Source organism: Callospermophilus lateralis, chromosome 4 (genome assembly GCF_048772815.1).
Source record: "Callospermophilus lateralis isolate mCalLat2 chromosome 4, mCalLat2.hap1, whole genome shotgun sequence".
Lineage (NCBI taxonomy): Eukaryota > Metazoa > Chordata > Mammalia > Rodentia > Sciuridae > Callospermophilus > Callospermophilus lateralis.
Window position 1 is genome coordinate 154,018,297 of NC_135308.1, and position 25,173 is coordinate 154,043,469.

The 25,173-nt window shown below is 47.8% G+C and overlaps 1 protein-coding gene across 2 annotated transcripts in view; it reads right to left on the reverse strand.

Annotated features, from left to right (window-relative positions):
* Positions 1 to 12,769, reverse strand: part of Syn3 (synapsin III) — a 374,313-nt gene extending 361,544 nt beyond the window's left edge. Inside the window, exon 1 of one of the 2 annotated variants that reach the window (XM_076853264.2) lies at positions 12,444 to 12,769. In XM_076853264.2, the coding sequence (XP_076709379.1) occupies positions 12,444 to 12,754 (311 nt within the window). In that variant the 5' untranslated portion in view covers positions 12,755 to 12,769. The remainder of the gene's footprint in view (positions 1 to 12,443) is intronic. The other variant, XM_076853263.2, reaches the window with a different exon arrangement.
* Between the last annotated feature and the right edge of the window lie 12,404 nt (positions 12,770 to 25,173).

Sequence of the window (25,173 nt, forward strand, 5' to 3'; positions counted from 1 at the left end):
GCGGAGCATGGGCGCCCTCTGATTCTGGACTATCCTCTGCTTCCTTGACTCTAGAATGGGAATAAAAAGATCTAAAGTTGTCAAGAGATTCAGCGAGGACATGCAGGTGGGGGAGCTGCCCAGAATATCCCAGCAAGTGAGCTGCCCACCAGAGGGTTGCTGGGGTGCAACTTCGCCCTCCCAGGTGAAGAAATGGGTGGCACTGCTGGCCTGAGGGACAGCCAGCTCCTGTCCATCTCTGCCATTCGTTTCTTTGTGCTTCCTCAAGCAAACTTCAACCTTCTGAGTCCCGGTTTCCTCATCTGTTAAAATAAGGACATGAGCACGTCTTCCAGGAGGGCTCCATGAGTGATAACCCTGGCACACGGCAGGGGTTGGACTAACCTGTCTTTTTCCTCCTCCAAGTTCAGTTGGGTGTGTCCCCGGGGAAATAACAGGTCATTTTCTCTAAGAGGAGGGAAGTGGCAGGATCTATGTGTGTCTAGCATGATGGCAGCCTGTCCGGCCCAGTGCAGACCTTTAGGGTAAACAAAGTCACAGCCATCCCCTCCTTGTGTCTTCAGCGGAAAGGCTACAATCTTGTCTCCAGGCTCTACTCCCTCCCTCTGAAGACACACCCTGCCGGGTCCTTCATTTCATTCACCAAATCACTCCTTCAGCTTCGAAGAGGGGCCTCCCCACCTGAAAAGATTCCCACAGACAGGGACAGCACACTGAAAGGGAATTCAGACCGAGATGCAGGTCACGCTTATCTGATTATTCCCGTCAGTCTTCGCATCACGGGGACCCACATAACCACAAGAAGGACTTAGAGGAGGAAAAGTTTATTGGTAGTGCACAGTTTCCGATGTCTTACTCCATAGCTCTGGGTCCAAGGTGAGGCAGCCTGCCGTGGGGGAAGGGCCCAGAGGAGGAAAGCAGAGAGAGAGAGAGAGAGAGAGAGAGAGAGAGAGAGAGGGAATGCGCACTGAGGAAGGGGTGAAAGGGAAGATGCACCCTTCCAGGGCACGCCCCCAGTGACCCATCTCCTCTAGCCACACCCCACCTGCCTGTAGTCACCACCCAGTCCAGTCCAACTAGGGCGGACTGATTAGGTTACAGCTGTCACCATTCAGTTCACCTCTGAATATTTATGCATCAACACAGGAGCTTTGATGGGACAATCACACCCAAACCATTTTCTGACCATTCAGAAAATAGGTATCAATGACATAAGGAAGATGAGTAAAAGGACTATGGAAATGTTGGGTGTCTGATCTAGTTAAGGTGAAAAGAGCAGAAAAAGAAGGCCAAGAACATTTACTATCCATTCATTTATCTACCCACCCATTTATCTGTTCATCCTTCCATGGATCCATCCTTCTAACCCTCCCTCCCTCCCTCCCCACCCCCCCCCTTCTATTACCTGCTTGGTACTGTGCTAGGCCCTTGGGATCTCACTGAACAAAACGGCTCCCCAAAACAGAAAGGTGTTTACATTCTCGCTGGGATACAGCCCCAGAAGAGGAAACGGCTAAATATTTAGAATAACTCCTGTCTTCTTTATCACAGGTTGCCAACTGTTAGATCCCGGGGAGGCCACAGTCTTGTCTCATTGGGCTGAAGTTGTGTACCTTTACTTTGAAAACAGAAGATTCGTAGGAAAAAATCTTGCTTTCCTTAAATATCAGCAACCCAGCCACACAGGCCCTTATCTCCTCCAGGTAAAAGCCGGCCTGCAGCCCATTTGTCACAGAGCCTGTGTGGCTGTTTCCCTTCCAGCAGGGAAGCCTCTCTCGATGCCTGGGTTTTCCCTCCCTTATGCCCCCCCACCCACTGGCTGGTGGTCTCTTATGAGCAGCTGCTCAGGCGACCTCTCCTTTAGCCTGTAAAGATATCAGATAGCTCACTGCCTCTCAGGAAATCTGCAACCCTGCCCCTTCCACAAACCCAGGGTGGGGGGTCAGGAGAACGGACACCACGCACCATCCCTAATCCTGCCATCAGACCATCACTGCCAAGTCCGCTCGTCAGAGGCAGGCTTCCACAGGCTTCCACCGGCTTCCACAGGCCCCGGGAGAAGAGACATTCTGTAAGGACTGGCGTCTGCCCAGAGCCCTGCCTCCCCAGGGCCAGGCTGAGACCCAGGCCGGTGAACTCCAGCGCCCTAGACTCCAGCTCAGCAATAGCCACTGCTCCAGAGGACCCCTGCTTTGGGGAACGCCTTCAAAAGAAAGCCACTCAGTGGGGCTGGGCCAGAGCGACACGCTGTGGGGGACGAGGCCAGACTCACAAGCAAGACAGCTGAAGGAACGTCTCAGAGCAGAGCAAGGCAGGGGCAGGAGAGGTGACGAAGCACAAGATCAAAGAGGAGAAAATGAAAAGCTCCAGGTCCCAGCCTCCTCTAAGGGACTGCAGCCTGCCTCTTCATGGCCTGAGCCCTTTCTGCATTATCGCTTCCAAATGGGTAGCCCAGCTGTGCTTGCACATCAGCTAGTGACGGGGGCTCCCCCCCCCACCAGCCCCCCGACTGGTCGCTGTCAGTTCGTTTTCCTTATTTTGAACTGTTGAGCTGAAACACGTCCCCCTCCTTCTTTCCCCCACTGGGTTTGTCCAGTCCCACCAGCTGGGGCCACGTGAAGAAAGTCTTGTACCTGGTGGGCTCTGAGCTTGGCTCTCCGTCATCTCAAAAGGCAGTTCCCTGAGCCCCACTCCGGGTCTTCTGAGCCCCTCATTTAGGGGGATGTCTCAGCTGGGCCTCTCCTGGACCCTCTCCTCCTGCGTCTGGCAGTACGCCTCCATTTGCCCTGGTGGAACCAAGCTTCAAGTGTCCTAAGGACAAAGACTAGAACGAGCCAGGCTTGTTTGTCTCCAAACACTTGATTTTGAGCAAAGAGGAACACCAATGGCTGCAGACAGGAGCTGATTCTGCAGAGACTCTCCAGGACTTCCTGTCACCTAGATCCCCCCCCCCCCCCAGGGGGAGCTTGACCTGAGACTCCTCCTATTTTCCTTTGCCTCTAGGAACTCCCTCCCCCACTGCCATGTTTCCCCTAAATCCCTGTTCGCCTAAGTCTATTTCTTTTTCCTACAAAGAACTCTATCCAACACAGCAGGTATTGGGTGGCACCTGGGAAAATCATTCTGACGAAAACAGTCTGGGGGGACCATGAGGCAACAGAGACCCAGAGAGAAAGCACCTCCTACCCCAGGATCCCATAGAATCGGCCCACTCGGGAAGGCATGAGGAGAGAGCATCCCCCACAGTCCCTCCTGTTCAAAGGCCGGCCCCCTGGATTTTCTAGCCCTGATTTCTGGAGACGAAGCTCTCCCCAAAGACTCTACTAGAGCGAGGGTAACGCCAGCTCCCCCTGCCCCCTCTCTCCCCACAAGAGCTGGGTAGGAAGCGGCAGGGGCGCCGGACCCTTGGATTGGATGGCACGAAGACCTCACGGAGAGAGGTCAGCACTTGCAAAATTCCTCAAGTCAGAGGGCTCAGGGCTCGGTGCTGCACAAGGCCCTCACTGTGCGCACATTGTCTCCCTGATAAAAGGGGCTGGGCCTGGGAAAGCGGAGCCCGTCTCTAGGCGACTGGGCAGGCCGCTGGGGAATGCCCAGGGCCCCTCCCTCCCCCAGGCACCAGGGCCAGGGAAGGCCAGGGGAAAGCAGGGCCAGTGCCTGGAGCGAGAAGGATGAGTCCAGGAGGCTGGAGCCACTCCAGAGGGTGTCAGATGGCCTGTTAGGGGGGTGCGGTTGGGCCAATGGACAGAGCAAGAAACGATGAACGATGCACACCTGTCATTAGGCCCTACCCCCGTGGCTCCCAGAAACCCCTGCATTCGCCACTCAAGCAGGCAGGACCCATCGGCGTCAAGGAGAGGCTTAGGGTAGGGGCAGCGGTAGGGAGAGCCAAGCGTCTTCAACAGAGGGCTGTGTTTGCATCCTCTGACCAGCTCCAGGGGGAGGGACTGACTTGGAGCCCTTGTCGAATCTCTGAGTGAGGGACGGCCAGCCTGCCAGGATCTGGATGCCCCTCCTCCAGGGCTTCTGGGAGATGGCCCTCGAGCCCATCCAGCTGAACTCAGAAGCGGCCAAGTGGCTTCCTTCCCCTGGCTCCCAGGACTATTATGTTCACAAGCAATTAGTAACTGTAATTAATTGTTAATAACAGTTCCCATTTCAGGGCCTACTCTGTCAGCTAAGCCTTGCACCCACCCCCACTCCTGCCATCATCGTTCGTCTTCACCATTGCCCTTCGAGAAAGGAGAGCGAGTCCACCATCCTGCCCCGCGGCTGGGGAATGTGAGGTTCAGAGGCTGGACTTGCCCAAGGTCACATCTCCGAAAGGAAGAGAGGGACCAGAGCCCACAGTACCCAGGCAGTCTGGCTTGAGACTGTCCACTCAGCGTTGCGCCCTCCTTGCTGGTGACGAATGGTCCTTGTCACCCGCAGGGAAAGCTGGTCTCTGAGAATGGGGTCAATCAGTGGACTTGGTTTGACTCCCCAACCAGAAAGCCAGGCAGCTCAGGGGCCAGACTCTTGCTAGTCGCATGTTATAGGACCAGGCAGGGTCTCTGGTTACCTCTTTGCATAAGATGAAATACAGGACACTCAATTACATTCGAATTGAACAACAAGTAATTATGTAGTGTAAGTCTATCCCCAACACCGCATGGGATAGACTTATGCTAGTCCATTGTTTAAGTATTAACTTGGCCTCCTGAGTAATCGCCTGCTAAAACTGATAACCCCACCCATAAGCATGTCTGATGATGTCGACTCTGAGTCCACAGCTCTCACCTTATCTCCCTCACCAGGTGACAGATGAAATCAGTCACCATGGGGCCAATGAGGACCAGTGCATGTCCTTAGGGCCACATCCCAGATGTCCTGAAGTCCCCATCCCTTCAGCCAAAGCAGCCTCTCTGATGAGTTGGGCCTAAAGAGGTGGAGGCCAGATCCTTGAGGGAAGCATCAGGGATAACCTGGAAGTTTTCCGGTACTCTTCCTGAATTCCTAGCCAGCCCAGTGTTTTCTGACAAAGATTCCTCCCCAAGGCATCCTCCAGCCTGAACGTTCCCTTCAAAGTCAAAACGACCTCTGCCAAGAACATCTATTTATTCACTAATAAAATATCCACCCACCCTGACTTCCACGTGCCAGGCTCTGTGCTAGACTCTGCGTTTGAACAGGGAAGGTGTAAACCCCGGCCACATGGAGTTCATACTGGAGGCACAGGACTAAGTCCCAGGTGAGCAAACCACACACTCCGAAAAGGGCCCATAAAAGAAGAGAACCAGGCCCTCTCCCGGAGCCGCACAACAGCCCTGGGGGATGAGTGGGATGCTGGGAGCCATCAGCCAAGTAGGTATGACAATTTCCTTGCCAGCTACTCCCATGCTGTCTAGTGGAAGGACTCTTGAAAGGTGACCTTGCTCAAGGACCAGGGCGGATCCGTGTTTAGGGTGTCCCCGGTTTAGCATAATAGGAGATTAGGGTGTTCCCCCTTTAGAATAGGGCGTATCCTGCTGCTGAGTTCCTCTTGAGTTCTTAGGGTCAGACAGTATATTTGGGAGACAGAAGCCCAGGAGTAGTGGATTTGGGCAGAGAACGTGGATTTCCCCAGAACGTGTTTGGAGAGTGCCGGTGTGAGATCGGGAATAAAGAATTGCTGTTTGAATCTACAAGCTGTGTGGAGACTCGTGATTTGTGCCCAGCCAGAGACTGCGGCAGTGGGAGAGGGAAGGAGGCGACAGTATGAACCGCTGTACAGATGAGGAGCCTGAGGCTCACGTGGGAAAGGAACTTGGCCAGCGGCATGGAGATGGGGCCTGGCGGGGCTGGGACTTGAACTCCACAGCGCCACCTGGGAGCGCTGCATGTTCTGCAGCTTTTCTCCTTTCTGTTTTAATTTTCTCCCAGGGGAGCACGCCTGCTATGCACTGGGAAATCACCTCTTTAACGTCAAAACATTAGGAAGAGAACAGGAAAGACCTTGGCTGCCACCCCTTGGGGCTTTAGAGAGAGGAAACTATTCTGTGGCCTCCAAACACACTTTCTATAAAAGGTTCCATTTGCCAACCTGAGACCACGAATGGTGGATGGCTGCAAGAACCCCCCTTTCTCCTGGTACCCTCTACTGGGCTGCCAGAGGGCGCCTGCAGGGTGGGGCCGCCTGGCTCCCGGGGAGAAACTTTCCTCGCAGGCTGAGGTCACCAGAATCCTGTGTTGGCCACCGTGGTGTGACAAGGAGTCCTGCCACCAGTTCCCTCACTCTGCTCTCAGACACTGGGCATGTGTGGGTGTGTGTGTGCCCACATGTGAGGCACCAGAGCTCTGCTCACACGCAGCACAGGGGGCCTGGGCTTCAGGCAGGTGGGGAAGGTGGCAGGACAACTGTGATGTCCACTCTCATCCCGATGGCCTCAGCCGATCCCAAATGCCAGTGGCATCTGTTTTGATTTGGGGCCCGAAGCCTCCGTTTTTCTTATTTATAAAATGTGATGAGTACTAGTACCCATGCAGTCACCTGGAGAACTAAATGACAGAATCGATGAAAACCACTCAGCATGAAGTATGGTCTTGCAAAGTGCACCAACATGTGCCATATGACAGTGACGAAGGGGCTGGGGGAGGGTCCTCCGAGGCCTCAGGCTGTTCCTCCCTTGCTCAGCCATCTGTCCCACACTTCGACACTTTGCAGCATTTATCTCTTGCCACTCCCGGGAGCTCTTGCCACTCCCGGGAGCCCTGGGCAGCGTTCAGCAGGAAGGTGGCCCTGTTGGAAAGGCTTTTGCAAAAATGAGCCCAGTTCATGTCCCAACCCTGCCATGCCTCTCCTTGTGTCCTCAAGTGGACCAGGTTCATGGATCCTCTGCCTCCTCACCTGGCCATGGGGGCTCTGATTTAGGTCAGGAAGTTCCCATGAACAGTCGTCACGTTGGCAACCGCTCACTGAGTTGGACAGGGTGACAGCATCCCTGATTGACAGTGCTTGCCGACTGCTATGGTGTAACGCTCCCGCGGGGTCCACTGTGACTTTCTGTTAGGTTGGATATGAGGCCGGAGCTAAAAGGAGGACCTAAGTATGCCAGCAAGGCCACTCCTTGGTCACTGTCACGCTTCCGACCATGTTATCATCAGAAACGTGCCACCAACCAGACCATTTGTTTGGTCAGCAGACACCTCCTGTGTGCCTGTTACCTGAACTGTCCCAGGCACAGGGACACAAGGACACCGTTTAGCAGTGGGGGGGGGGGCGGCTGGCCATCATCATACAGACTAATGGTGCTTGGACGATGTAGGAAGGCACGGGTGCTCACCCAGGGCCGCCCTGGCCACCGCTGCCCAGGAAGATGCAGTCTGGTATCCTCCGGGCTGGAGGCGGGGTGGCTGGGGAGTGCTCCAAACCCAGGACACCCTTTCCATGTCACCTCTAACTAATAAAAGAAAAAGGAAACCCTAGGAAACTAAAAAGAAGGTAACAATAGCTCACTGTCGAGATGGAATAGCAGACATTCTGGGAACAGGGCTGAGGTCAAGGAGAGGCCCCGGGGAACGGCTGGGGCAAAGCTCTGCGGCTTCCACCTGGCCCTGCCCCTCCTTCCCACCCTCTCAGCTCCAGAGGCCTCGCAAGGGGACTGGAAGCAGCTAACACTGTGTGGTTATGGCCTTTTTTTTTTTAGGGGGGAGGTAGGTTAAATGTTTTGATTCTGAAAATCAAAATATGAGATTCTGGTGCATTCCATAGATGATAACCCCCTCCCTCTTAAACAGTCTTAAATATCAGCCGCACAGTGACTCTGGCATCCTGACCAGTAAATAGCCAGGACTTTCTACACAGGCTCATGAAGACAGAAATTCCTCAACTCTGCGCTCTATGTTGCTGACCCCTAAGGTAAGGTACATTCAGGCCTATTATGTCTACTGAAGTTATCCTGATTGGGCGGGGGCAGGGACAAGGGCATGTGCTGATTGAACACTTGCAGTGTGCTGAGCACTGGGTTATAGAGAAGAATATGAGCCAGGTGTGGTGGCATACACCTGTAATCCAAGCATCTCGAGAGAGGAGACTGAGATAGGAGGATACAAGTTTGAAGCCAGCCTCTGCCATTCAGCAAAGCTGAAAAGCAACTTAGCAAGACCCTGTCTTTAAATAAAATATAAAAATAGCTGGAAATGTAGCTCAGTGGTTAAGCATCCCTGGTTTCAATCCATGATGAAAAAAAAAAAAAAATAAGAGATGGGTCTCATTCTCACGGGAGGCAATTTTAATACAGTGTGGCATGTGCCAGTGTGGCACAGAGGAGTGTTTTAAGTTTATAGTGTTTTAAGTTTATACAGGGGCAGTGGTTTTTAGCACTGTTAGCAGGGCATATTGGTGACAGCTGAGCAGTCCTCTAAGAATAAATGAGAACTGGCCAGGTGAATGTGACAGAGAAGAGTGTTCCTGGAAGCAGGGAACAGAAAAGGCCAAGGTACAGGGGTGCTCCTGAGAACCAGAGCTGTTTTGTATTCCTGCAGAATAAACCCCAAAGCAGGAAGTGGAGCTGGAGACACAACCAGAGGCAGGCCAGACATGCTAATGACTTTGAACTTGCACATTTTAGGTCAATGATGCAGCATCAAAGGATTGTAAAAGGGGATACATGGGGGCGGGGGGCGGGGGAGAAGCAAACTGCAGCTGATCTGTGCTTCAGGAGGAGAACACGGAGGTGGTGACGGAGGTGGTGACGTGGAGGGTGGTTGGGAGGCAGGGTCCAGCCTGGAGGCCTGTGGAGCTGCTGGGGAGTCCCAGGCAAGAGCACCAGTGCTGAGTGGGGGAAGAGCACTGACCTTGAGATCCACTCATCTCATCCTCCTTCCCCGGGGGGCTCTCAAGACTGACCTGCCGTGGAGCTGGCTCCTCCTGCCCCCTCGCCTAGCCAGGGTCACCTCCTCAGGAAGCCCCAACAGGTGGTTGCATCTTTGAAGAGTTCTGCCAGCAAAGGTGGCTTTGGAACCCTCTACTTCTCTTAGAGAATGAAAGTCCCCCACTGAGGTCCCTGGCCAGGTGTCCGATGGTCCTGGGGAGGCCCCCAGCGGTTCTGAGAATCTGAAAGCTGGACGCCCCAGGAGAGGAAGGAGGCTTCCTACAATCCCCTCATCTCTCTGCAAGGAAACCTGGTGCTGTAGGAGGAAGACACAGCCCCAGCATCTGGGGCTGAGGCGGGGAGAAAAGGGGACCACATTTGCATTGTCCCCGGCGAGGGGGGGCTCCTCAGTCCAGACAGTGGATGGGCTCCCCCCTCATTATCATCTCAAAGAGGGAAGAAAGGGGCTGTGTGAGCTGCCGTCTTCCCTTTAACAACTTCCTCCTCTCTGCAGACAGTTTGCACAATGAGGGAGCCGTGGGGAGGGGGCTGAACCCCGGCTGCCTGGCTTTGCCAGAGCGGCTGGGACCGCGGGGCTGGCTCGCCCCCTGCTGGCTGCTACTGGTAACCAGGGACAGGCGTGTGGGGAATTCTACAGGCAGGATTGAAACTTGAAGGCAGCCAGCATCAGTGTGGGGAAGCTGGGATGTACTGAGATTGAGAGAAGTTAGGAAGTTCATGGAGACTCTAGGACGGAGCTCTGTTTGAAAGACTGATGGTCTGGGGCAGGAGGTCTCTTCAGAGCCAACTTCGGGGTGAGTCCGTGGATCTGTTTCTTCTCCTCTGTTTTAACCCACCAAGGGCCACAAAATATGCCATGAACCAAAGATAGTTGTTCTCAAGACCTAATTAGAGCACATGTGATATGTGATTAAAATGTAATCAGGGAGACTGCTCTGGCCAGCAGTCCCCACCAGTGTGCGTGGCCCAAAATGTATACACTGGTCATTCCTGTGGAGATTGAGACCAGAGCCAAAATTTAAGCGTCACGGGAATGAGGCTAATCATTGCATCCCAATATTATTCATTGTGCCCCAACACTGAGTCACACACCACACAGACAGAGACAGAGAGTGATAAGATCCAATTTTGTCAGCCAAGAGCCAGCAGGGAAGACCTAGGAAAACCCAGTCCAATGGGACAAACCTTGTCCGGGTTGCCCAGAATTGGGCACGAAGAGATTAAACTAGCTTGCCCACGGGGCTGCTGCCAGGTTGGTTGATGGGACACAGAAAGGTCATAACAGTCTGCAAAACACTAACATGCATTTAAACAGCACCTTCTCTTGGCCAGACACCTACTACACATGTTCATATTAACTTAGGTGTCAACCCTACTTACATGTACTAACTCTATGGGGTAGGTGCTGCATTTAGGTGCAGTGACTTACAGAGGTCACATGGTCACTGTGTGGTAAAGATGGGATCTGAACTCAGACAGCCTCGCTGTGATGTCTTATCCTGAACCATGACCCGCACTGCTATGTATTCAACTCCACCTCCATCGAGGAAGCAACGAGATAACACAGCCAGCAAAGAGCACTCAGAAATCAAGGTCAAATATTGGGTTAAAGGTCAACAGAAGACTTTTACAGTCTCTTGACTACGGGGCAGACAGGCAGCAGCCTTGCCTGGAAACAGCAACTCTGCAGACAACCAGCCCTAAGCTCAGACCCGAGGGCCACGCTTTGTGGGAGGGAATGAGCAGAGAGGAGCCAAGCTTGGCGATGAGCGCCATCCAGCAAGCAGCGGCTGCATTCAGACTGGATCAGATCACAGGTGGTTCACGGCCACCCTGGTTACTCAGCAGAAATGCAAGGACTGATGTCTGAGTCTGCTGGACCTAATGCATACTGAGAATGCATTATGAGCTCTAAACAGCTCCCACTCCAAAGGGTAGGTTCCATCAGCCCAACCTGAGTTAACTTCTCAAGGAGGGAATGTGAGTGTCCACACTCATGTCAGACTAACGGAACAGCGGGGTGCACCGGTGTATCCGTGCAACACACGTGTGCTGGGTGAGAACGAGACGACCTTTGGAGACATGCGCAACCGTGTCCTCCCACCACAGGGGCTGCCTGAGGATTCATTTTCAGAATTACTCTGCTTCACATCTGTTATAGTTTCCATCTGGAAATGTCTCCCCCAAAACTCATGTGTTAGGCAATGCAGCAATGATCAGAGGTGGAAAGATTGGATTATAAGAGCTGTAACCTTATTAGTGGGTTGATTCATCTGAAGAACTAATAATTTGAATGGACTACTGGGTGGTAACTTTAAGCAGGTGGGATGTGGCTGAAGGCAGTGTGATAAGGGGGTGAGCCTTAGGGACTATATCCTGTCCCTGGCTCCTTTGGCTCCCTCTCTGCTTTCTGGATGTCACGTGATGAGCAGCTTTCTTCTGCCACCTGCCCCACCCCCCACAATGCTTCTGCTTGGTGCCAGCCATCTGTGGACTGAAACCATGAGCCAAAATCAATCTTTCCTTCTCTAAGTTGTTCTTCCCAGGTATTTTGATCAAGACAAGGAAAAACTGACTAGTACATTATCCATGAATTCCTCTGCCCTGAATATGGTGCTTCCACGTCTCTCAATTTGGGATGTCTTGAAGAAGGACACCAAAGAAGGGTTTTTAGTAACAGAATTTTTAGCAAATTCTGACTCTGGCTAGATGAATAGTACTTATCACTCCTCAGCACTACAAAGTGGGTGGAGAGACCTATTCCCCAGGTGCAGCTCCGTGTGACCACCATACCTGAGCACATCAGCCGTGCTCAGTAGCTCAGTCGCTGACCTGGTGGCCGCTGCAGTGAGCTTGGGGAGCGCTGTCTGAGAAGCAGCTCAAAAGCACGTCATTTCTGTGCATTGGTGGTAGGAGGACAGGCTCTGGAGCCAGCCTGCCAGCAGCTGAAGTAACTGGGATACATACTGAGGCCTTCTGGTCCCAAGGGTTTGGGCTATGAGCCAAGGGCCTGTGCTGATTTATGTCACCCTTACAACAACCTCATTTTAGGGCATGGAGAGTGACTGAGGCTGAAGAGGAATAATCTGGTAAATATTGCCAGCTGCATTTCAGGCTTCAGAAGTCTTCCGATTTTAGAAAGGTCATGTGATTTCCATCCATATAATATATAGCATTTCCTATGGGTTCCGGGCAGCACACCCCGCATCAAACACCAACTTGCAATGTTTGCATTGTCATATGAACGAGCACACGGAGTGACATAATCCAGACTGCCATAGCCTCACTGTCCTTCAGACTGGGCTTTGCGGTCAAAAGGATGACAATATATCTTCTAGTGGCCAGAGCCACTGAGTTTTAAATCGGCAGGTGGGGACTGTGGGCCTGTAAATATAAAGGTCTTAGAAGAAAACTGGGCACAATGCAGATGTTGTAGGGCCTTGTGGGTCAGTGTGAATTTCCTTCCCTCTGGTCATTCTTTGAAACCACCTGAGCCCCTTAAGGCCCTCCTCTGTTCCCCCCAAGAGGCAAGACAGACCCCATGTCAGCTCTCACCCCGGCTGGGGGTGGTACCTGAAGACCCCGGCTTACCAGTCTGTGTGGGCATCATCGATCACCAGCAGGATCCGGGGTCTCTGAACCACAGGCGTAGAGGGACCCGGAGGCTCCATCAGTCCTGGGGGAGCCTGCGGGGTCTGCTTCATGGCACTGGAGAAGGAGCTAAAAAGGCTGGATCCTGGAGAGGAGAAGGAGGCTGCCAGGGGCTGGGGGTGCCTTCTCTCCATGGCGGGGGACGCGGGGGAGCTGGTGGAGCTGTCTGGGCGCTGCAGGTCCGTCATGTAGCCGTTGGGCAGGTTGGCCACAAAGCTGCTGTCGGAGAGACGCCGCCGCAGGAAATTCATGGCTGTGGGTGGGGGCAGATGGCTCCCGTCTACTCCTAGGTGAGGCCCAGGACACGGGCTCCAGCCAGAGGCAGGGGCAGGACTCTGGGCCAGAAGAGCCAGGACAACTCTGCACAACCAGAAGTCGGCTTCAGAAGGATTCGCCTACCTGTTGGAAACAAGCCAATAAGCACAGGAGTGTAAGTGGCCTCCTTCCCTTTAAGAGCAAGCAGCTAAGCACTTTCCTGCTCCACTGTTGGTGGCAATGTAAATGGGACCGCCCTTTTGGAAGGGAATTTGGCAGTATGTATTAAGAGCGAACCCTTTTGACCTAAAAGCTCCATTTTCTGGAATTCTATCCCAGCAGAAAAAACAATCTAAGTTCTAGAAAACAAAAAATCACATGCACGAATGTTTATCACAGGGTTATTTCCACTAGCAAAATACTGATGAGTTATTCCACCACAGGACATTGAATAAATAAATAGACATACAGCATAGTCACTCAATGAGCCTTTTGTGGCTGTCTTAAAAAGGACACCAAAGAAGGGTTTTTTAGTAATAGAAAAAAAATTCACCTTGTAACATCAAATTAAAAACATCTTGATAGAAAATTCTAGGTGTAGGATGCCCCATGTAAAAGTTGAAATAACAAAATTTGGGAAATAAAATAATTCATGTGAGCAGTGGCTACATTTTTGTAAAGTAATTATTTGTCTTTTCTTCTTCTTTCCATTTAGTTATACTTTCCAAATTTTCCAGAATGCATGTTGCTACCGACTGAAATATGGTCCCTCGAATTCATGTGCTGAAGACCTAATCCCTATGTGTCGGTATTTGGAGACAAGGCCTTCAGGAGGTGATTAGGGTTAGATCTGTCAGAGGTGTGGGGCCCTTGCTATGGGAGTAGAATTCTTGCAAAAAGTGACATTGGAGAGCACTCTCCACGGCCTTTCACAGGGCCCATGTAAAGACACAGGTGACAGGCAGCCATCTGCAAACTAAGCAGAGAGCCTTTACCAGAACCCCACCATGCCGGCACCCTGAGCTAGGACTTCCAGGCTCCAGAACTATGAGAAAATAAATTTCTGTTGTTGAAGCCACCCAGTTCAGGGTATTTTGTTATGGCAACTAGAGCAGACTAATACACACATTATTTCTTCTTTGAATAGAAAACAAATTTTAAAAGAAACAATTTGTTGACTTAAGATCAAAATATCCTATTGAGAATAATAACTTTTTAATGGAATTAAGTTATATTTTTTATTGTAATACAATTTACTTAGACTGCACAGTGTTAACTGTATAATTCTTTGGGTTTTGGTAAATGCACATGCTGCTACGAGATTCTATCACTTGTGAAAGTTCTTTTGCGCCCCCTTCTGGTTTATTCACACCCCGCCCATAGGAAAACAGGATGTGTGACATCACTTATTAATTTTCCTGTTCTTGAACTTCATATAAATGCAATCATATATATTACTCTTTGGTTAATGACTTCTTTCCCACAGCATAATCATTCTGAGCTTCATCTATGCTGCATGATTCAACAGTCATTCTATTTTAATCCCTGAGTGGCTTTCCACTGGATAAACAAACCTCAAGTTTTCATTCCATTCTCTTTTTGATGGCTATTTGAAATGCTTCCAGTTTGGGAGCATCATGACTTCTACTCTTATGAAGGTTTATATTGACAATATATTAACATGCTAATTAAATTCAAGTATTGCTTCCACTAGTCCTTTACAGATCCCTTGGGGTTGTGTATTTAAACAATCACGTCATCTGTAAACAGCTCTTCCCTTCTCTCTTTCCAATCTTAATGCTTTCTGTACTTTCACTTCTCATTATTCTAGCTAGAATCTCCAGTACCGAATAGAAATGGCGGGGAAAGACATTTAACTTGTTCCCAGTCTTGGGGAAAAGCCATTTTACATCTCTACGAGTATGACCCTGACTATAGGTCTTTATAAATGCACTTTATCATATCAAGGCAGTTCCCTGGTACTCTCAGTTGCCCATGAGAATTTATCATGAATAGGTATTGAATTTTCCAAGATATTTACTAAATATATTGAGAGTATTATATGATTTCTGAAATCATTTATTTGCTTAATGTGGTGAATTACATTTGATTGATTTGTAACTGTTAAACCAAATTTTCACTCTTGGGATAAATTCCCCTTGGTCATAGTGAATGAATCTTTTATATACATATATACTAGGTTCGATTTGACACTCTTTTGCTGAGGACTTTTGTGCCCATATTTATGACACAAGAGACTGGTCTGTAGTTTTTTCTTGGCAATATCTTTGGCACCAAGCACTGTTGGTTTCACCAAGTAGTGTTGAGAAGTGTCCTTTCCTTTTCTGTTTGTGTAGTATTGGTATTTTTTTTTTAATTATTAGCAGAATTCAATAGTCAAGGTGTCTGGGGTTGGTTCTTCTTCATGGGACAGTTTTTAATAATGAAATCAATCTCTTTTATAAATCCATTCATATTTCCTGTTTCATTTTATATCAGTTTTGGCAAATATGTGACTTCAAGCAACTTATTCATTTCATCTTAGTTATGAAATTTATTGGCATAAAGTTGTTTGTAATATTTCTTTTATTGTTGTAGGATCTTCATGATGCCTCTTAATTTTCCTGATGTTGGTATATTTCTCTTTTAGATGGATCAGTGTTGCTAAGAATTTACACATTATATTGATCTCTTAGAGAACCAACTCACAGTCTCTTTAACTTTCTCACTTTTTTTCACTCCACTTTTTCTTGTCATTTATTACCTCCTTTCTTCTCCTTGTTTTTAAGTTTAACATGCTCCTCTGTCTTCTAGAGTTTTAAGATGGAAGCACAGATCACCAGTTCTAGACTTTTCTTGTTCACCAGCATAAGCACTTAAAGCAATGCACCATCCTCTAAGTACTGCTTTAGCCACATCCCAAGTAATTTGCTATGTCATCTTTTTCTTATCATTTAATTTCAAATTATTGTCAATTTTCCCTATAACAATTTTGACCCATGTGCTGTTTAAACATGTGTTTATCTTCCGGCTTTCAGTGCTCTTTTATATATTTTCTTGCTCTTGTTTTTTAATACAATTCATTTGTGATTAGCGAACATAGTCTATGAGGTTTGAATCCTTTGACATTCCTTGAGACTAATGTCTTGGTTCAATAGGGTCCATCTTGATGACCGTTCCATATGGACTTGAAAAGACCAGGCATGTTGCAGTCGTTGGATGCAATGTCCTAAAGAGATCAATCAGATGGTTGTAAGTCAGGTTCCCCCGGGAGGTGGCACTCCTATAGTGACAAAAGCCAAGACCTTTATTGAAGAGGACTTCCATATAACAACTCTAGGCTTGAATAAAAAGCAGAACAGGGCTGCGGCAGGGTTGGACTGCAGAACACGGTCAACGGAGGCCTCCGTCCACCTTACTGGGAGCCTACAGCTGGGCTCCTCTTTAGATTTTCCTATTCTCCCCCTACTCTGTTAGTGTGTACCCTGCCCACTCACTTGTAAAACCCACACAGTTGAGCTCTCTGACTTAGTTCTGGCTGTTCCACGCAAGCAGCCCCCCTCCTCCTCCAGTCTAACTTAGTGTGTGTGACTCTCTTCTTTCAAGGGCCAAGTTCCCTCCACATTCTATCGGCTCTTTGTTTCTCTCCAGCGACATCCAGTAGTTTCTTTAAAGTATTTGGTGCCAAGTATATAATTACCAGCTCTGAGAGGGCTAGATCCACACCAGCTACGGATCATGACTGGAACTAATCTCTTCCACTTGAAAAGTACTGGATGGAAAGTTGACAAAACATCCGAGGGGAAGGGATCTGAGAGTTTATCTAACAGCTTGATCTTTGGGAGCTCTGTCCACCTCACACTGGTGGGCATCCCCCTGCTCTCAGAAGATTCATCTCTTAGAATCTTTGGACCCACTCCAGTGATGGTCAAGACTCCTCCTGCCAGACTCCCCACTGTGTGGCCCAGGAAAAAGGAACAGCTATGGTTTGGGGCAAGTGTCAGTAGGGAATAGGTGGGGTGCTGCCGTGGGGATCGACACGGGGCAGGGACTATTCAGACAGGAGGTCAGGGAAGGCCTCTCTGAAGAGACAAATTTCTCAAGAGAATTAATGGATAAATAATATTTACATATATTATAGGGTAAAATATGATATTGTGACATGCGTTTATATTGCGGGATAATTACATCAAGCAAATTTTTAAAATCAGCCACTTCACATACTTCCCTTTTGGTGACGAAATAACTTGAAATCTATTCTTTAAGCAATATTGAAATATACAGTGCCTTGGGCATTGAATACCCACCAGAGTCAACACAATGGATAACTGAAGCTCACTCTTCCTGTCTAGTTAAACTTTGAACCTTTCATCAGAAGTCCCCTTTCCCCACCCACTCCCTCTCACTGTCTGGGTAAATGTCATTCTGCTTTTCCATGAGTTTGACTTTTTTGATTCCACACACAAGTATTTTTATTTCTGTGCCTGGCTCACTTCCCTTAACATGTTCAACTGTGTTGTTTGCAAATGGCAAAATTTCCCTATTTTGATGGTTGACTAGTATTCTGTTGCACATTTATATCACATTTTCTTTATCCATTCACGCAATGATAGATGCTGATGTTGATTTTACATCTTGGCCACTGTGAATAATGCTGAAATAAGCAGGAGTGAAGATATCTTTTCAATTTCAATTCCTTTGGATGTATACCCAGAAGTGAGAATGCTGCATCATGTGATAATTCAACGTGCGTTAGTCAGCTTTCCACTGCTATGACAAAATACTTGAGAAGACTTATAGGAAAAAAAGGTTTATTCTGGTTCACAGTTTCAGGGTTTTAGAGTATAGCTTCTTGGACGGGAAGCCTTTAGGCCTGTGGTAAGGCCATACCTCATGTCAGAAACGTGTGACAGAGGGAAGCTGCTCACTTTATGGCAGCCAGGAAACAAGGAAAGCAAGAAGAGAGAGGGAGACTGTGGGGATAAGATGTCCCCTTCAAGGGCACACCCCAGTGGCCTAATTCCTCCAACTAGTCCCCACATCCTAAATCTTCCTTCACCAATAATTTAAAAATCCATCAATGCTACAACTAGAGACGTGAAAAATTGTGCTCTATTTGAGTAATATGAATTGAATTGCATTCTGCTGTCATATATAACAAATTAGAATTAAAAAGGAATAAAAAGAAATCCATCAATGGCCAGGTGCAGTGACCCACCCCTGAAAGCCCAGCAGCTTGGGAGGCTGAGACAGGAGGATCATGAGTTCAAGGTCAGCTTCCGCAAAAGCGAGGCACTAAGCAACTCAGTGACATCCCGTCTCTAAATAAAATGCAAACTAGCGCTGGGGACATGGCTCAGTGGTTGAGTGCCCCTGAGTTCAATCCCTAGTAATCCCCCCCACCAAAAAAATCCTCCATTGGATCAATGCCTACATGAGGACTGAGCCTTCATGATCCAATCCTCCCCCAAAGCCCCACCTTTAACCAAAACTGCACCAGGGACCAAGCCTTCAGCTCAGGGGCCTGTGGAGAACACGTATTATCCAAGCCATAGTACTATCTTTAGTTTTCTGCACCTCCACACTGTGGTCCACAATGGCTGTATTAATTGACATTCCCACCTACCTATTCCAAAGTTCCCCATTCTCCACACTCTTGCCAACACCTATCTTAAATTTTAAAAAATAATTAGACATCATAGCAGGTAGGACGTGATATCTCACTGTTTTCACTTGTGTTTCTCTGCTGACGACTGATGTATGTACCTTTTGACCATTTATATGTCTTCTTTGGAGAACTGTCTGTTCAGGTGCTTTGCCTATATTTCGGTTGGGATTCTTGTTTTCTTGCTGTTGAATTGTTTGAACTCCTCATATATATTTGGATATTAGCTTTCTTATAAGATGTATAATTTGCAAATATTTCCTCTCGATCCATAGATTGTCATTTCACCCTATTAATTCCTTCCTTAGATGTGCAGAAGATTTTTAGTCAGATGCAATCCCGTTTGTTTATTTATGCTTTTGTTGCCTGTGCTTAGGGGAACATATCCAAGAAGTCATTGCTTAAACCAAAGTCATGGTTTTCTTCTGGTAGTCTTACAATGTCAGGTATTACACCTGTATTAGTTCATTTCCATTTGATTTTTATATATGGTATGATATATGGATCCAATTTCATCCTTCTGTTTATGGATATCTGATTTCCCTAATATATTTTATTGAAAAGACTATTTGTTTTTCTCCATTGCATATGTTCTTGGCAAGTTTGTTTTAAAAAAAATAACCATAAGTGCATTAGCTTATTTCTGGGCTCTGAACTGAGCTCTGATCGTTGGTCAACATACCTTTTTTTTCTGTCAGCAACATGCTATTTTGATTACTATTGTTTTGTAATCTATTTTGAATTCAGATAGTATGATGCATTCAGGTTTTGTGGTTGTTGTTCAAGATTTCACTGCTTATTCACAGTCTCTTATGGTATGATACAAATTTTCGGGTTTTTTTTCCCTATATTGATGAAAAATGACTTTGGAATGTATTGAATTTGTACACCACTTTGGGTGGTATGGACACTTTAACAAAGTTAATTCTTATAATCCATGAACATAGGATAGTTTTTCATTTACTTGAGTCATCTACAATTTTTTTTCATTAATGTTTTATAGTCTTCAGTACACAGATATTCTCACCTCACTGATTAAATTTATTTAAAAGTATGTTAGGGGGCAGGAGTTGTGGCTCAGTGGTAGAGCACTTGCCTGGCACATGTGAGGCCCTGGGTTCAATCCTCAGCACTGCATATAAATAAATAAAAGATCCATTAACAACTAAAGAATATTTTTTTAAAAAGCATTTTATTTTTCTATGCTCTTCTGAAATGGATTTAGTTTCTTACTTTCATTTTCAGATATTCCACTGTTAGTGTGAAAAAATTCTGCAGATTTTTGGTTTTTTTTTAATGAATTACAACTTTACTAAGTTTGAAAAATCAGTACTAACATTTTTAGGGAGTATTTAGAGTTTTCACTATATAACATCTTGTTAAAAGTAACAAGAAACAATTCATTTCTTCCAGGAAGTAAACTTTAAGCTGAGTTATAAAGAATGGGAAAATTGAAGCCCATATGCAAAGATTCCAGGTAGGAAAGGGTGAGGCACATTTGAATAAGAGAAGGAAGATGAGCTTTACTGGGGAGTAAAAATAAGATTTCTTAGAAGAAAGTGTTTACAGAAGTAGAGAGGGGTCAGATCACAAAAGACAATAGTGGAAAGAATCTGGTTTTAATCCAATTGGGAAAGGGTTACAAATAAGAACAATCCATGATCTAGTCTACCTGGCCACAGTGTGGGAAGGAAACTGAGGGTAATATATTCATCGTCGCCCCTACCATATGCAGGTTCATTTTTTGTGGTTTAAATCAACCCCTTTCAGTTGCAGTCCAAAGTTACTAAATGAAAAATTTCAGAAATGAACAATCCGTAAAATTCAGAAATAAACCCTCCTGGGTTTCTGCCACTGAGACACCAGGTCCCATGAATTCAATCTCCCCAAACATCTCTGCCACAGTCTGTGTTCACTGCATGCCATTCTGAGTAATGTGACGACGTCTTACATTTTGCTGCTCCATCCCACTCAGCGTATCCACATTGTATATGCTACCTTCCTGTTAGTCACTTAGTAGTCATTTTGGTTATCAGATTGACTATCACAATATCTCAGTGCTTGTATTCAAGGGACCAGTATTTTACTTAACAATAGCTGCAAAGTGGAAGAACAGTGAAGCTGGCAATTCAGACGTGCCCACGACAAGCTGTAAAGTGAGTCCTTTAACTGAAAAGATGAAAACACAGTACAAATTTTGAGAGATCATATTAACATGACTTATTGTAGTATATTGTTATAATTGTCCTATTTTAATATTAGTTAACTGTTGTTAATCTCTTACTGTGCCTAATTTATAAATTAAAGTTTATCATAGGTATGCATTGGGAAAACACAGTATAGGATTCAGTATTATCTGTGGTTTCAGGCATCCACTGGGGGTCTTGGGGTGTATCCACAAAAGGTCAGGAAGGACTGTAATTGGAGGAGGCCAGGCAAGTTATGGGGTTGCAGTAGGCATTTGGTTTTTAAGTGTAAGAGAAAGAAGCTGAATTATGTAATCTCCAAAATCTTTTCCTCTTCTGTAAGTCACTCACTTCTTGTGAGTGACAATTAGGACACTAGTTATCTTTTTCATACCAAGTGTAATCTGATTCTGGGACAAGGTGTGAATGAGAGGGAGATTCTGGTGAGGAAGACCATGGGAAAAGCAGGACAGAAACACTGGGGGATAGACCCAGGGAGGTCCCTGGATGCCCAGCTCATGCTGTCCCTCCTTTGGCCACTAGAGGGCAGGAGTGGCCATACCAGATAAGAAAAATAAATCCCAACAATTTATCAGACAACGTTTGCAAACGAGCTTCTTGGAGGTGTGAAGAGAGACTACACAGGGTAGTATATACTCACAGGGCAAAAGAAGGTTGAAAGACACCTCAGACTTGGTGGTGAATCCAGGAGACAGAAATAAAACCACTGGGTTACAGGTTTTGTGTCAAGGTGACAAGAGTTCAGTAAGAAGACAGTCATCTCGGGGCGCTTTAGTTACTTTAGTGAGAGATGAGCAACTGACTCCCCAGACAGGAAAGTAGACATCTCTACTCCTGGGTCTCCTTGACCCCCAGGTTCATTTACTTGCTCACTCTCAGGTGAGTTTACGTGCCTGGTCTTCCCATTTGCGGGAACAGTAGCGGCACCCATCAACTCAGGCCAGAAACCTGAGTCTCCTATGTGGCTCCTTCTTAGTCCTCGTGGGTTTCAGCCACTGAGACACCAAGTCCCACGAATTCAATCTCCCCAGACATCTCTGACACTGGCCCCTCCTCTCCATCATTTCTGCCACAGTCTGGGTTCACATGCTGCTAAAAGCTCTCCCCCATTGCCTATTGCCACAGCCTCCCTCCCTCCTTGCAGCCTCAACCGTTCAATCACCTTTCCACAGAAGAGCCGGAGAGAGCTTTCGAAACCGCAGCCCTTACACGGAAGCCCCGAGCACAGAAGGACCTTCGTGGTTTGGTCACTGCCATTTTCTTTAGTGCTTCCCTTTTACTCTCCATATCGACCTCCTCCAATGAGTCCTGCTCTTCCCAAATCCGTATCTTTCATGTATGGGGCTTTTCCCTCTGCCCCACCCCTGATCCCACCAGATCCCCTCTTCCCTCACTGCCTGGCTAATGATGCCCAGGGAGGCCAGGGAGAGTTAATGAGAGGGCGGGCTCCAGGGACAGGCAGGCCTGGGTTCCCTTCCTGGCTCTGCCGCTTCCTAATGCAAAGCTAGGAAACCTATTTGACCTCTGTGCCTCAGTTTCCAATAGGGATAAAAAGAATGGTTTCCTTGCCAATTAATGTGAACATGGAGTGAGGGGACAGATGTCACAGTGCAGAGCCAGGAACGACATGCACTCTGCCTACTAACTGCTCTTATTATTCATTACCATGGTTTATTATCATTGAACTCTATGAGGCTGCTGGGAAGAGCAAATGAAAGAATGCCCCCAAGTGCTTCTGAGCCAGGAGCAGTTATGCAAATGCTGATGACACACCATCATTGTCCCTGGTGGCATTTTTCAGTCCGACCAGGCCTCTCTTGCTCCATAGTCATTAATGCCCACATATTCTGCGAGCACCAAAAAGGCTTCTAGGCCTGGGTGCCCTCAACCCCAGTGACCTCAGGCTGCACCGCACACAGAACATGAGGATGTTTCCACTGAACGGCTCCCTTGGGTTCTGTTCTCATAGACACGCTCCTTGGTTATTTGAGAATGTTGTGAGGTTTGTTTCTGAATCCTGTACGTCTTGCCAAAAGTATCTTCCTCCCTCCTGGCCTCTCTCAGCACCTCACCCCCAAAGATCAGACCTCTGGGCAGGATCTCACCATTGGAAGTGCTAACTCAGAGGAGCCTTGGACACAGATGGGAACTCAGGGGCAAGAGAGAGTGTCTGAAGAGGGGTTAGGCCAGATGCTCTGCCCACCTCAGTGCCAGTTAGCAGGACTCTTCCAAAGGTATGAGTTCAAGGTATAAGAACATCAAGCAACCCACCCACTTGGTCTTTGAGGCCCAGTGAACTGACTCCAGTGGTGGAATATTAGGCACCATGAAAAAAGAAGGGAGGGTACTTTTTGGTAAGACGTGGTCATAAAAATCCCATTCTACACTTAGCATAAACCAAAGTCCTACCTAAAAGGGAGCCTTCAAAGCTCTTCCCCGAGTCCTGGGTGAGGGCCACCACAGCCTTGGCACTTGGCAACAGAAGCAGCACCCCCGGAGGCTGAGCTTACGGCCCCTAGGAACAGCTCCTGTGGGTTTCAGATCTGCCACTGAGTACACACAAGGCCTCAAAAAAGCTCCTCGACCTCCCTGTGTCCCAGGGTCCTCATGTTACATGGAGGGAACAGAACAATCCGTGTCTCATAGGCTCTTGTGAGAATTAAGTGACTTGGTATCTGCAAGGTACCCAGAGCCTGGCGCACGCTGAGCAACCAGTGTCAGGTGTGGTCATTACCCTGCTGGTTTTCAGACAGTGCCAGGGGCAGTGTGGTCACTCTAGTTTGGAAGGCTTTGTGGTAGGGAATCCAGCATTGATACGAGAACGAGCTTATGGCATGGATCTGACTTCGAGACCTCGCTCTGCCACTAGCAGCTGAGCAACATCTCAACCACAGGCTCTTCATCCGAAAACCGTGAATATCAATACGTTGCCATGCCTGTTTCACCACAGGTCTTTGAAAGAACCAAAATAAAATGTACTGAAGTGCTTTTCAAAATACTTATGTTTTAAGCTAACTTGGAATAAAATAGACCTCGGGGGTCCATATAGCTTTATGAATTGTCATATATTCATGTACCCACCACCGAGATAAGGACCGTCTCCCCGCTCCCCATGAAATTGTTTTTTTTTGATTTTTAAAAGGCTCTGCAAAGGTCAAGGTCCTAGTGTTCTGCAGGCGGACACCTGGAGGGCCTACCATGGCGCACTAGATAGGGAAGATTCAAAGCCTGGCACATTTCTCACAAAACCAGCAGAGAAGGTGAATGCTAGCGTGGAGCTTCCCGTCCTCGGCTGCCTGCACACTGGCTGTTCCTCAGCAGGAACTCGGCCTCTCCAGACACCTGCCTGCTCACGCTTCACCTCCTTCAGGTCTTTGCCTGAATGCCACTCTCTCTCGAGGCCTCCCCTCTGGGAGCCACCATCTGGTACTTTGGACCCCCACCCCTCTGCTCCACATGTTCATTTTTTTCCCATAGCCTCCACCCTCATCAGTAAACCATAGAAATTATTTATTCTGCTTATTGTTCATTTCCTGCTCCTTCTGATAGAGGGCTACCTCCCCAAGAGCAAGGGCCACAATCCGATGTGTTCACTGATGTGTCCCAAGAACCAAGAACAGTGCCCAGGACATAGTTGGGCATCCATAAATATTTATTAAATGAGCATGCTTTAAAATAACAGGAACAAAATTCAACTGTCTTCCCCTGTCTTTGCAAAAAGTAAAAGTGCTATTGTACTGAAGGAAGCACCTCTCAGTGCCTGACAGATAAACCTCAGGTGAACCAAAACCGATAAAATGAAGGAGACTCTGGCTCCTTTTATTTTAGTGGGTCCCGCCTCCACTCAGACACCCTACAAACGCCTCACTCTACCGTCCACCCAAAGTGTGCTACAGTAATTCTTTTTGTCTCCCCCGCCAGGAACCAGTGTTTGGGTGAAAAGCTGGAAAATTCATGGGGACAGCATGGCCTGAGTTTCCTCAGTACATTGATGAGCATGGGAAGGGAGGGAGCCTCAGGTGAGGCCGAGAACCTGTAGCTGTCACTCAAAGTGCATGGCTGTCACGTTTGAGTTCTTTAAGGAAAGTCACCCACTCTGCTGCCCAGTGAGCTACTCTGTCCACACCTACAGACCTGCTGGGCCTTCTGTGCACAGAATCTTGTCCAGCCGCATCGACGGGAGGCATGCGCTCTTAGAGTTCAAGTCCACCCACGCAGGCCTTGACCTCCCGTAAGTGGTATGTGCTCGTGGGACACTGGGGATGCCAGACAAGAGGGATTCAGACTTTGGAGCTAGAATTCACAGGTGCGGGAGCTTTCTGCACCAGCGCTTTCGGGACATTTGTGGGAGGGCCTGCTTGAAGTCAGGAGAGGTGACGTTCTTCCATTTATCTGCAGTCACCTCCCCACCCAAAATATATTCAAATGGAGAAATGCCAAAACGGTTCAAAAAACAAAGTCATGAATGTAAGCATTGACATTTGACAAATTAAGTCTTTAAATCCTAAGTTTATAAGGCAATTACAACGGAATTATCCCCAAG